At 42.9% G+C, this 13,894-nt stretch overlaps 1 protein-coding gene and 1 long non-coding RNA gene across 3 annotated transcripts in view; one reads left to right on the top strand and one right to left on the bottom strand.

The window, feature by feature from the left end:
* Nucleotides 1-781: 781 nt before the first annotated feature.
* Nucleotides 782-13,894, bottom strand: part of XPO7 (exportin 7) — a 91,325-nt gene continuing 78,212 nt past the window's right edge. For both annotated transcript variants that reach the window (XM_086416124.1, XM_086416123.1), the window contains exons 19-28: nt 13,348-13,454; nt 11,049-11,137; nt 10,223-10,330; nt 8,274-8,356; nt 7,818-8,032; nt 7,447-7,585; nt 5,549-5,709; nt 4,044-4,142; nt 3,414-3,541; nt 782-2,398 (exon numbers count right to left, since the gene is read on the bottom strand). In XM_086416124.1, the coding sequence (XP_086272250.1) occupies nt 2,305-2,398; nt 3,414-3,541; nt 4,044-4,142; nt 5,549-5,709; nt 7,447-7,585; nt 7,818-8,032; nt 8,274-8,356; nt 10,223-10,330; nt 11,049-11,137; nt 13,348-13,454 (1,223 nt within the window). In that variant the 3' untranslated portion in view covers nt 782-2,304. The remainder of the gene's footprint in view (nt 2,399-3,413; nt 3,542-4,043; nt 4,143-5,548; nt 5,710-7,446; nt 7,586-7,817; nt 8,033-8,273; nt 8,357-10,222; nt 10,331-11,048; nt 11,138-13,347; nt 13,455-13,894) is intronic.
* On the top strand, nt 4,010-8,927 carry LOC147367304 (uncharacterized). Its single transcript, XR_015169997.1, has 3 exons — nt 4,010-4,273; nt 6,948-7,108; nt 8,717-8,927. It is a non-coding gene; the product is annotated as an uncharacterized LOC147367304 (long non-coding RNA).

The raw sequence follows: 13,894 nt of genomic DNA, 5'->3' as shown, positions 1-13,894 counted from the left end.
GAGCATGTGACTGGAGTGTTCTGCATATTAATGAAGGCTGACCATTTTCTATTAGGCTTAGAGACAGACTTGACTAAGATGAATCAATTCTACTTGCCTTCTAGGTATTAGAATATATATATATTTTGGCCTGTGAAATAACTTTGGACCAGAGACCAAAACAGCAGACAAAGGTATATCTAGTGGACTAGAGTGGCTCTCTAGAGCCTGTGATTACTGAATGTCACTCTGCATTAAGCTACAGGAAGATATTGTAGTACTTTAATACTTTCCAATGTTCCTGGAAACTAAATGCTTTTACATCTGGGTCCTACATAGCAAAGGGGATGAGAAATAGTCCCTTTTACGACAGTTCTGTTCTTCATTTGACAATTCTGGCTCATGAAATCTGCCAAATATTTTGGGGGATAATATTTATCCTTGAACTTGTCAGGGTCTATGAGTGACACCCAGCCCACGAGCATATATGTCAGAACAATAACTGGGGTCTTTGCAATTACTACTTCTCTCCTGGGTACCCTGTTGTCACCTGGAAGCTCATAAAGAGAGAGGTTTCACCTGTTATAGCTGTGGGCCCAGCATGTTTTTTATATGGAGAATATATAGACTAAGAGTCCTGCTTTTAAAAAGACAGAGACTCAGACTTCATCCAATGAGAAACAAGCTAATTTCAGAGTTGAGGGGTCCCTTGTCACCCACTGGCTTTCAGGAATGCATGTTTCATGTGTTCAGAATGAGACATGTCCCTGCCAACACACTAGACTTGATTGCTGAAACCAGGTCAGTAGAAACCATTGAAGTTTATTGGCGGTCACAATGCTTACACTGTATGCAGCAAACACCCTTACAAGTCTATCCGCAACCTGATCACGCAAGAAAGGATTCACCACACAGTCGCCAGAGGAGAAGGAAAAAAAAAAAATTAACAGGCTTGTTTCTGGGGGTAGAGGAGAAAAATAAAAATAAAACCTAATTGATGAGTGTCCCATGGGCGAGAGCTGAACTAGAGATGCGTACAACTAGCAGCAACAGTTGTGGAAAAAGTACAAGGCAAATAGCTTTCTCCGTTAATTTTCCTCTGTAGGTTAATTTTTTTTAATATTCAAAACATTTATTATGGTTTTCATTTTATAAAAATGTATATTTTTAAAGGGGTGGGAGAATGTTAAATACTTCATGCTAGGCAGACCTTGTTATTAAGAACCCCTCCACTGTAGTAACATCCTCCAGTTCATACATTCACGAGTGCAGGGTACATATATAAATATCCACACGCACACATCCACACACACTGCCTCGAGGGCTGGGGAAGACTAAAAGTTATTGGCCACACGTGACTGGGCCTCTGGTGGACTCATCCAAATTGCTCGACAGGAGAGCCACTGGCTCAACTCCTTTTCTCTGGTCTCCACTTTGAACAGAGACCAAGAACCCTAAATTATAGAGTTACATCTGACTTTTAAAAGCAAGAGGCATATGTCTGAGGATGGGGGATCGGCAAAGTGGGAAAGAGGATGAAGCTAAGAACACCAAACACTTTTAGCTGGAGTTGACGGTCACTGCAAGAGGCCATGGAACCGAGGGCGGCATCTAGGCTGACGGGGGAGGAGGGGTGGTGCTCCGCATGGCTTAGAGTTCCTAATAACAAGGGTAATATAGTAACAGGAAGTGATAATTTGGGGGCCAAGGGAAGGGCAATAAGAAAAAATATACATTTGGAATTTTTACTTTTTTTTTCTTTTTGCCTCTCTACACTGTGTCACTAAATATATCTCTGCACGTTCACACATCCTTGTCCAGTAAAGCTTCAGGCCACCAGAATACACATTTTTTCCTCACTCGCATACACAACCCCTCACATCAGCATTGGTGCACTAGACTCTGTAAAAATTTTTCAGTCACACTTTGTTTTTAAACTTGAGTCAATATAAACCTTGTTCAAAATGTTATGAAAAAATGTACATGTTTATACAAGGCAGGTTGTGGCAGGACACTGGGGGTTCTTTCCCCGTGGGTGGCCCCAGGAGGAGAGGGGCTGGAGACTCACACAATTGTGCCTCTATCTCCGTATCTCCTCCCACCACCCTTCCCACCCAATCCCCCAGGAACCAGCAGCGCCCTGCCCCCCAAGTGAGTGCACGCACACCCCTATTCCCTGGGGAAGAAGCTAGTTGACCTCTGCCATTTTCCCCATACCCCTGGAGGAGGGGGCCAGGATCAGCCAAGCCCTCTCCATTGTAATTGTTCGCCCCCTGGGTCAGACCAAAGGGGCACTGCTCTGTACAGGTAGAGTCCAAGGAGGTGTCAGCTCATCATATCATTGCTATTCACTCCATACGTGGAATTCTTCATCGAGTCGTTGACTTCTCGACGGAATGCCGACAGGTTCTGGGTGAACCTACAGAGAGGAGCATGTAAGTTGGGGGAGCAGAGTGGAAGGAAAAGGTCTTTGCCGAAAATGTTTCTAGCAAGCAAGTGGCTACTGAGAGGCAGAATGTTTGAAACAATAGGTTCTCAGGTCAGTTAACTTCAGTCCTAAAACTAAGGAGAAGCTGGGCTAGTTTTGCACCCCTTTCTCCCTGACAATTTCAAGGCAAGCTCAAGATCTGGTTAAATCCAGGGCTCTGAGGATCATTTCAGGCTCATGGCAGCACAAAAGGAATCTCAATCTCATCTCTGTCAGATAGGAAGTAACCCTCACGAGGTGAGGGCTTGACGAGAATGAGGCTGTCTCATGTCTTAATGCCAAGAGACCTGTGCTGTCCAGTATGGTAGCCATTAGTCACAGGTGGCTGTACAGCACTTGAAGTGCTCAGAGCAACTGAGGAACTGAATGCAATGAAAAGACATTTAAAATTCAGTTCCCCAACTGTACCTTAATTAATTTGAAGTTAAAAGCTCTATTTTAAATTAATTAAAATGAAAGAAAATTTAAAAAATCAATTTAGGAAAACCTGAATAAGTTCAGTTATTGGATAACTAAGTATGTCTAGAACAACTTACGTACGGGAGTCTACTTTGTCAACTGTAAATCTTAGGAAATCTAAATACAAATTAAGTATTTCCGATGAAAATTTAGCATCTGAATTGAGATGTCCTGTTAATTGTAAAATACGCAAGATCTTGAAGACTTAGCACAATAAAAAGAATGTTAAAATTCTCAGTTTAAAAATACTGATTACACATTAACATTATTTTAGACACATGGGTTAAATAAATAAAAGATATTAAAATGAATATTGTTTCTTTTTACAGCAACTAGAAAATTTAAAATTATTTTGTGGCTTGCTTTTCTATTGGGCAGCATTTCTTTTTAGACGGCCTCTAGAAGACTTTGAAGGAGTCTCCTATGTTTCAATGATCTGAAAACTAACAGTTGCCCAGGATTTCTTGGCAGAGCCTTCGACACTCACCTGTCTCTGTTTTTCGTTAGAAGGTTTCGCTCGATGCCTTCCATCAAGTTTTCAAAGCACAGATGCATAGCCTGCTGCTTCTCTGGTGGCTGGCTGTTCACGATACTGTTCCTTAGGTCAGAAAAATACTGCAGGGCAGAGAGAGAGAGAAGGTAAGGAGAGAAGAGGCAGAAAGGCTGACTAGCCCCTCATCACCTGAAGAACAGGAGTGTTCTAGAAGAAACAAAATTGGATACTTTTTTTAAGTTCATGCAAGCACCTGTAGGCTATCATTATCTTACTTAAAAATCTAGAATCTTAAAGTGATAAATGCTACGAGGGTCACCTGATGCAGATTCTTCTTTTGTAAGAATTTTTAGATTTATGTCTGTTTATGGCAGAACTGGAACTAGAATGTAGGCCTCAGGTGCTCTGATCTCCAGAGGCTTCTCTCCTTGTCACACTTCCTCATCCTTCCCCTTCTGTCTGAACTGCTACAGGTGCTCACTTCTAATGTTTAAGTGATTATGTTCTGTTCAGCGCATGAACAGGATATGCTCAGAAAATGGGCCACTTTCTCTCTCTCACCACTGTGGGGGTGTTTTTGTCTTTCCCACAGTGCCCTGGATACCAAGGAGCTGGTTCTCCTACCTTTTCATTAAGTAGTATCAAGCCGAGTAGGGGTCGGGACATAGACCACTGGTTCCTACAGTCTTCAAAGATGATGATATTCAGCACCGTTGACAGCATCTGGAAACAGAGAAGCGGAGGCAGTGACCTGGTGTGTAGCTACCCAAAACAGAACTACAGATCCCAGACAGAGTTTATTAGGCTTAAAGCCTTTTCTGAGTTCATGAAACTTCATTTAAATCTATTATAAGGTGAGTTACAAGATATTCCCTTTCCAGGGAATTGGTTTGATCATTCATTTAAAAATGGACCTTTCCAGTTAACTCTGGTTTTTGTGGGTAATGGGATCGGTCAAGTAAATGATTATAATAAGCAAAATCACCCTGCACTAAAGCTCTCAGGATCTTGTATCAGAAGAGACAGATTTATAACATTTTGGGGATGTTCACGATTTCTTAGAGAAAAACGTAGATAAAGATGAGGTTGGTTAAAATATTATTGGCTAAAATCTTAAATTATTCCATTGATTCTTTTTCCTTATCTATTTTTATCTGGTGTATTTCTGCAAATCTTATTTTTGAAAATATGTTGCATACAAATTAAATAATGGTAGGCATACGGTTTGATCTCCATGTGTGGTCAGTTATCTCCTTTTGTCATGTGCTCTTTTTTCTTTTTGTTAAACCGAGAGCTTTATTTGAAAGGTAGAACAACATGTAAGTTTTTTGGCTGCACAGTGTGGCTTGCAGGGATCTTAGTCTCCCAGATCAGATCAGATCAGATCAGTTCAGTCGCTCAGTCGTGTCTGATTCTTTGCAACCCCGTGAACTGCAGCACGCCAGGCCTCCCTGTCCATCACCAACTCCCGGAGTTCACTCAGACTCACGTCCATCGAGTCAGTGATGCCATCCAGCCATCTCATCCTCTGTCGTTTCCTTCTCCTCCTGCCCCCAATCCCTCCCAGCATCAGAGTCTTTTCCAATGAGTCAACTCTTCGCATGAGGTGGCCAAAGTACTGGAGTTTCAGCTTTAGCATCATTCCTTCCAAAGAAATCCCAGGGCTGATCTCCTTCAGAATGGACTGGTTGGATCTCCTTGCAGTCCAAGGGACTCTCAAACCCACGTCCTCAGCAGTGAATGCTTGGAGTCCTAACCACTGGACTGCCGGGAATTCCCTGTCCTACACTCTTCTATTCTGCAAGTGGCAGCACAAGTTTTACAGCTGGGTACTCATGAGCAAAGCCACTGCCATGGAAGGAGGACGGTGCTCATGGGACAGGCCCAAGGCATGGGGGCTGGTGTGACACTCAGAAGAAAAATTCAAAACCTGATTTTTTCGGATTTTCTATATCCACATTCAGTGATTTCTCAGCAAACTCAAAAATCTGCTGTCATTTTAAGGCATAAAATTCTCCTTGGCAGCATTAACCAGGTGAGATGTTGGTCAAGTTCATTATCTTGCTGGGCCTCCCCCTCTCAGAGAGGTTCTCTCTCCCATGCCACCTCCTGCCCCTCACACTCCTCACCTGCTGGATCATCTCTGGATGCTGCTGCATGATATGCAGGAAGCGGTCGCTCTCCTGGGTCAGGGGCGTCGTCCTCTTCTTGGTGCTGCGTGAAAGCTGCTTGAAGAGGTATGTCACGATGTGGTCCAGGCAGGAGCAGCAACCTGTGCATACCATGGTGTCTGGAAGAGAGCAGGGCAGGGATGGAACAGAGCAGGGGTACTGAGCTGGCACTGGCAATGCAGCTGAATGTGAGGTGCCAAGCTTAGACGCCTCAGAGGCACCTAGCTGGACTGGGGACGTGGCTGGTGTAGCCAAGACTACCAATGGGGATGCTGTCTGTTAACCTCTCACCCTCATCTTACAGCCGGGTTTAATGCCAAATCTGAAAATGAGCTCTTCATAATAGCTAATAATAGAAATACTACTGAAATTATTGACTTCATATGATGTGGATTTATGTCTTCTGCTTCATAAAAAGTAACAAATAGCTTATAGTAGAGCAAGTGCTTTTATTGTGTCAGATACTGTGCTAAGGACTTTATCTCTATTTTATCCTTTAGAGAACGCCAGGAGGTAGGTGTTCCATTTTACCAATGAGTAAACAGAAGTGTGTAGAGGTTCTGTGACTTGCCTTAAGGTCTAGTAACTGCAAGTAATTGGAAGAGCAATGATTAGAATCCAAGCACGCGACGTGAGCCTGTGCTCCGAGTTACCTGGGTGATGTCACTGAACCCAGCTTAGTACAGCCTATCGACACTACGGTTTGTTAAGAGTGGGGTGCTGAAACATTCTTTTCTCTCTGGCATTTCTGGGGAAGTGTGTGGTGTAAAGCTGCAGGTGTCTGTGCATTTATAAAGGGGACATTGCAGTGCAGCCTGCAGACAGCACTGACTTGGTGAGGCTCAGACCACAGGCCTAAACGAGTAAACCATGCTGCTTCTGTGCAAGCCAAGGTTTTTCAAGAAGCTAAAAAACAGCCTTCTAAAGCAGGATCTGATACCTGGCTGGATGGTTCTAGATATGGTTATGCACCCTGCTAGGGGTAAGTGCATATCAAGGAAGTGGCACAGAAGTGTGGCTAACTCACCATGGCAGACAATTCAAGAGTCATTCTCTGTGCATTTGCAATAAATTATGATCATTTTTCAGTTGACTTATGTTTTGCTCAGCTTAGTCTAAAAATGTATTTTATTTTCTGTACACATACACACCAACTAAGACAGGTGGCTGGCGGGCAGTGTGGTAACAAAATGGTTGACCAGAGCCAGGTGGAGTAGGATGAAAAGACTTACGGAGTACGCTGAGTAAAATGCCCCACTGCTTCCACTGCCCTAAGGCTAGGATCCAAGCACCCTGATCCAGCTGAAGGGCAGCCTCCATGACCTCCAGATCTGCCCTGCCTCCTCTCTCCCTCCAGCTTCGCCTCACTCCTCTCTTGCCATCTGGAGTTCCTGGTTCTTCCTTGCCTTTGGGGGCTAGTACTTGCTGTTCCTGCTGCCAGGAGGCTTCTTCCCCAATTCATCTGATGATGCCCGTTCAGCGCCTTGCAGGACACCCTCCTCAAGGCCAGGAATTCAGGTATTCTTCCGGGGTGCTCCTACACACTCTGTACTCACCCCACTGCTGTGCTTACACAGGTAAGGGCGGGAACAGGCAGTCATCTGTCTACAAGTCTATTTCATCTACCAGATGAAAAGCTCCCAAGGGACAGGGACTAATTACTAGGTCCTTAGTGCCTAGTCTGTAGGAGGGCATCAGTAAGTATGTGCTGGAGGAGAATGTTCTCAAGAGTTATATACTCTGGTGTGAGGGACAACTCCCCAAAGCAGTAATCCTATTGAGGCAAGATTCTCCCTTTTGCTTAGTGAGGTGGTAAAAGCCAATTGACCAGCCCACCCACCCACCCAGGTGCTTACCAAGTGCAGTAAGTCCTTCAGAAATGGAAGAGAGAATATACATGATGACATGAGGTTCCAGGCTTGCAATAAAGTTCATGTGGTCCTGGGTGAGGACTTCCAGTAGTGAATAGTAAGACTGGCTGAGCTTGGGGTAATCCTGTGGGAGAAGCAGGGTTAGAGTCAGAGGAGGTCATGTGTACCTCAGCATGTGTGAGCACAATCAGAAATAAACAGCTTAGTGCCCTTCAGATGGGAAGACAGAAGGGCCCAGTGGAGCTAGCTTCCAGTTCTTCAGAGAAACATTCAATCATGGCCTCAGCCAAAAAAAAAAAAAAAGACTGACATGATGAGGGGCTCAGATTCGGTCAATGATGAAGCTCAGGGCTTACCAGGAGGTCGCTGTGGGGGATAGAGAGGAGCAGCTTGATGAAGGTCTGTAGAGCATTGTCCAGGGCATCATCCCCATAGAGACGGAAGACTCCAAAATTGACGTAGCTCCCGCTGAGAGCAGCCTTCAGCATGGAGAAACAGATGGAGATGCCCTTGAGCTTCAGTGCGTAGACCTGATCCTTCGGGACCTCTCCTAGTGTCAGGATGCGATTGCCTGAGTAGACAAGATACATTTATTCAATCACGTGGTAGCTGACAGTTTACACACCAACCCAACCTATTAGTCCAAAAGCCCTTGGCACCGGGTGGCGCTGTAACACGAGTGCATGAACAACACAGCATGCCTTGGCAGTGCTGTCCTGGATACTGCCAGGGCTGGCCTGAGACCCACACTGCGGAGTGTGGTGACTGGGCTAGAATTCACTTCCAGGGTTCTGCTCCTCTTAACTGCTTACCATACATTGTTATCATCTTGCTGGTTTCTCTGAAGAGTAAGATGCCATTGGGGGATGAGACATCAAACTGGAGTCGCTGGGATCTGAGCAAACACAGAGGAGATAAAAGTCAGAGATGTTGCTGGAAGACTTACTCTTGCCTGAGTACCTTAGGTGATACTTTTAGCGTGAAGACACAGACTACCTATCCTAATGTGAAATAACCAAGTTAATACAAGATAACCAGTGATGTAGCTTGTTGTATCTTGAAGAAAAACATGATACATTCAAGTTCTGCTGCTCAAACCGAAAACATTTAAAAGAAACAAGGGAAATGAAGCTGGAAATAAATTATTTTAAAAATTCTCAATTTGATTTAAAGTATGGGTTCTAGCACAGTCATTGCTTGGTTGTACTCATTCACAGCCCTGCAGACTTTAATCTATTACATATTACCTCTCTAGATTCACTGGCAACTGCGGGCAGGGTACAAGCATCGTCCCTACTTCTGAAAAAAAGCTGTGAAGGGACTGAAAGCGCTACCTGGGGAGTCAAGCCGGGAGGGCAAACAACGTCATCAACCTGAGTTCTGCATTCCTGACTGCCCCCTAGGCCAGAGTTCTCCTCCTTGGCTTGCTCCTCTACTGCTTAATGAGGTCGCTGACCTCATGGCTGGTAAGGCCTCAGACCAACACAAGTCCTCTTGATTCTTCCTCCCCCCCCACCCCCGCCACAGAGAACATCAAGATCCATCAAGATCTAGCTCTCCAATATGTCCTGAACCCACCCGCCTGCTGTGAGGTCCTTCTGCTTCCGCTCTTGCCCCTAGGGTCTCATTCTCCACGTGAAGCTAGAAGGACACCTTTAAATAATGTCAAGGAGATCATTTTAATCCCTGCTTAACATACTCCAGTAGCTTCCCACATACTGAGAGTACACACCATGCTTCACTACTGCTGTTCTGAGCTGCTGCTCGATGTGTCTGACTGGTCGCCCACCATGGTCTCCCCTCCTTCCCTAGGCTTCAGCCAGCAAGCTCATTCTGTCTCAGGACCACTGCAGTTCTTTTCTGTTTTGACTGCTTTTTCCCTCTCCTTGCAGGGAATACCAGAATGCTTCTGGTCCATCTATATCACTGTCTATGAGAATCCTTCTCTTCTTCAGCTCCCTTGTTTTATTATCTTACTTCTGTCAAATGATCTTCCACACTTGTTTTACTGCCTATTGTCCCTCCAGAATGTAACATCTAAGTGGGCGAGGTTTGTCTGGCACAATCAGTATCAAAGTGCCTAACTGGCAAAGAGCAGATGTTCTTCAATGTTTATTTTATAAATAAGTCTTAACTATAAGCCTCACAGGTGGCTACAGCTTCTGTGACTATCACCCACTTCTTCACTAAGGTAGTTGTAAAAATGACTAATTCTCTCAGGTGTGCTGGTACAGATGCAAGGCAGATGCAGAGCTGAAGCTCTAGTGAAGTCAAGGTGCTGAAGTTGTCTTTTCTTTACGCCCCTAAATTGCTGGGCAAATCTAAAATGTAGTATTTTGGAAATCTTTCTTAATTTAAGATAAACCTTCACTGATTCAGCTGTCATCTGCCTAACAATGAATACATAATGGGACATATGTATACTTATGGCTGATCCGTTATAATTATCCTTCAATTAAAAATAAATAAATGAAAAAGAAATTTATAAATGAGACTCTTGGTCACACTTAAGAGTGGGTATCTTGAGACGCTTTTTAAAAAGTGACTTACTTCCTGCAAGCCGCTATGGGTTTGTGTGGGTGGGGACATCCTTCTTTCAAACAAACAAAAACAGAACACAGTCTATCAGAGGTTTTCAAAGTTTGACAGCAGTGAATCTTAGTACCCTCTATAATCTGCTGAAAACACTAGATAAAACAAACAACCGTAGGGCCCGCTCAGATGAAGGGCGGCGGGGCCTTTTGAGACTCTCCCTGCTTACCTGTTGTGGACCAGTTCAGCCATCAGCTTGAGCACAGGTGTAGTACAAGCTGGGTCATGGTACCACAGCTCAATGGCCCGCTGCAGGATGGGCATGTAGGAGGGGTAGCTGTAAATGAAAAGCTAAGGAAGAATTCTGAATCCAGAAAGGTACAGAAGTTCTCAGCACTGGTCAGGCACGAACTGCCAAATTACAGTTCTCTGATTCCTTGTCTCCTGCTTGCTAATCTTAGCGTCTTTCTAAACAGAAGGTTCTAGAGCAACTGTGTGTCCTTTACCTTTTAACGGGCATCTAAAGACACACTTTAACTTACATAATGCCTTTCTTCTGAGAAGCACAATGCATTTCATCCTGTTATCTGTCCTCTTACCACTTCTGTGGGGTGACAGGGAAGCATAACTGTACATAACTGTTTGAGGAAACGGAGGCACTTAGATGTTAAGTGCTTTGTTACAGATTATGAAGTTAGTAAGGTTAGCCTTTCTAACTCCTAGAACAGCTGTCTTATTTATTAGTAGATTGAAAAGTCTCTTTTCTCAGTGTAGCAAAATTCACATGCAAGAATTCCAAAGGGATTTATAACTGGGACCCCAAATAGAAACTGAGGAGCCCCACCTCACTCACTCCTCAATCTCAATGACCAGGCAGCTTCACATTATTAGATCACTGAGGAATGAGAACTCGAAAGATATGGCTGCCTTCTGGGTAACTCTCCACCTTCTCAGCCTCACAATTCATTCCTCCCACCTTCTCCAGTGACTCCACCACCCATTCACCCTCCAGGTAAAGCTTGTGGAGGTGCACGCCTAGCTTTGAGTTAGGATACATCCATTCGAACAGCATCATGAAGCTGGTCTTGGCATTGAAGGCGAAAGCTATCCCTCTCAGGTCTCTTACGAGGCCAACTAGAGTTCGCTGTGGTAGAAGGCAAAAATATGTTAAGACGGAAGAAACACCAAACCTATCACCACCCGATGGGAATTTCATCTTCCTTCTCCTATCATTCAACAAATATTCCTTCGCAAGTATTCTGACTCGATCTCTCCCATACTAGAGAGAGAAATGCAATCTCTTCTCTTGAAAAACTAGTTTTGGATGCTTTTTATATCCAGAGAAAGGGATAGTTTCCTGGCCCATCATAGCAAAAACAGAGGATGATAAGATTTTAAGACATTAATGTGATAAATTGTATGTAAAAAATGGAAAAGCAAAAAAGCTTATTCAAGAAAAGGTGGGGGAGAAAAAAGCAAGAAAAGCACATACAAGAAGACGGAAAAGAGTCATATCCCTAAAGGTCTGGTACCACATCTAGTTACAAAGGCGTCAGTACCACAGGAATGCAAATGCAGACCCCGCCAGGAGCAAGACAGAAGTCTGCAAGACTATTTGCCTTTTGGTTGGGTTATCTAGAAAGAAGACTGATGGATCTTGGATCTATAAAGTACTAATACTATGCCTTTACAGAATAAGAGCCTGTGACCCAATTACAGTCCTGCCGTAGGCAGCAAGAGGCCAGGGTTAGGACACCAAGATTCCAAATCCAAAGCACTCTTTCTGAACAGAATATTGACTAGTGGGCCCTGAAGAGCAATGAAACCACTTTCCAAAAGCTAACAGCCATGAGTAGGCACACTGAGTATCCTGATTCGTTTGTAAAAAATGTCTGCACTTTTGCTAATTGTCTGCTTACAGCTCTATTCCTAAACTGATACCATAAGCTCAACTTTAAGTCTAAGACATGGGCTTGTTACATGAGACATGACAAAGATATAGTGATGGTTGTAGTTCATGGCCAAGGTGGTTGTTTCATTAATTTTACTTGTTTTGTACAGAACTAATGTGACGGGGAAGGGGCTGCTATCCCTCAGTTATCCTTGATAGTAGTACCCATCTCAGACCCCAGTACACCAGAGTAAAGACGAGAGAGTCTGGTAACTGGCATTGCTCTCTGACTTCCTTGTTAATTTGAAGAGAGAACACCAAGAGGCTTTCTAGAGATGAAAAAGGAGAATTTTATAATGTCAGGTAAAGTATGGCATTTTAGAGGGCAGTATCACTGGGCTATTTGGTGGCTCTAAAACTCAGTATTAGTGCCATGAACACTACAGAAAAGTCCTACAAATATTAATAGTCCATTGTTTCTGGTTTTGGTACAGAGATCTATAGGTAAAGAGAGCAGGTGTGCAAGAAACAAGAAGAGGAGGAAAGCAAAAAAAAAAAGATGGCTATTCTGACAGCTAGAAATCAATAACTGAAGGTAACTTTAAAATTCCATTTATATGGAAATTTACAAACCCTTCTAAATGACTCATGCGTCAAAAGACGAAATCTTAATGGAAATAAAATGCAAAAAGCTGAATGATAATGAAAGATGCTATATATCATAGCTTGTGGATTCTGGAGACCCGTTTCAAAACAATGTGAAAACTTACTGCTACTAAACCACTTAAAAATGGCTGAGATGTTAAGTTTTATGTTTTTTTTTTTTTACACTAATTAAAAAAACAAAACAAAACAACATTTATGAAATAATACACCTAAAGAGACATTTATAGTTTTAAATGACCGTATTAGGAAAGAAGAGCTTGAAAAGTGAAGTGGCAACCACAGAAAAGATTCAAGTAAAAGGTATAAAGATAAAGATTAAGAGCAGAAATGAATGAAATAGAAAACAGATAAAACAGAAATAAAACAAAGAAAATGAAAAAAGGAAGAATTCTTTTGTGTGCTGTGAGCAGACTAATAAACTAACAAATCTCTCGCAAGACATCTAGAAAAACGAAAGAAAGCACTAATAAGCAGTATTAAAAATGAAAAGGAGACATGACCAAATATACTTCAGAGATTAAAAAGGCAATGAGAAAACATGTTAACATTATGCTAACACATGTGAAAACTTAAAGATAAAAAATCCTAAGAACTGTTTAAGAACATAAACACTTAAGAATTTATAAACTTATGTTGGTTCTTCTATTTAAAAATCCCAGGAATCCAAGAGACTGAGTAAAAAGCTGTATCAGTAGAAAATCTACAGATAAAACACTATTTTCTGCAGTGCTATCCAATCCAGTCTCTCTCAGGGACTAGCCCTCAACCAGAAGCTGATCAGTGTGTGAAGGACTTACCTTTGCCTCCTGTTCGTTGAAACTGTTAGTGCTAAACATCTGGGCCACAGCCTCAAACGCCGCTGTGAGCGGCAGCATGAACTGCTCATACTGGTCTTCATCCTCTCCTGTAAGGAAAATAACCCGGGCTGTGACCCCAATACAAAACGTGCAAGGCTGTGGTATGTGTGAAAAGTAAGTTGCTATAAAGGAAGTACAGATCCAGGGATAATTCAGAGCAGTCTCTTGATTATCCCAGTAGGTATTAGTAGTAATTTCAGAATAAAATTATGTACAGAGATAATTTTTTAAACTAGAAAAATCATCACAGCAGAAATCATCTAACTCAGGAATGCCCCAATGAGGTTCAATATCAAAGATTCTGATGAGAAATGACCGAGTCTGGTGTATGAGAACTAGATGAGACCTGAACCTGAATTAGGCATACGTGGAGGAGTTTATTACCCCCCTCCCTTTTTAAGTAATTCTTCATAAACACAGAAGGTTTTACCTTGTAAGTCTAGTAGGAGGAATAAACCTAAACAGCTAAAAATTGTGATACTATTAA

The sequence above is a fragment of the Bos grunniens genome, chromosome 8, assembly GCF_055505025.1.
Source record: "Bos grunniens cultivar Pamir isolate PY7600 chromosome 8, Bosgru_T2T1.0, whole genome shotgun sequence".
Lineage (NCBI taxonomy): Eukaryota > Metazoa > Chordata > Mammalia > Artiodactyla > Bovidae > Bos > Bos grunniens.
The sequence above is the reverse complement of the archived record's forward strand: the minus strand, read 5'-3'. Positions and strand labels throughout refer to the sequence as shown.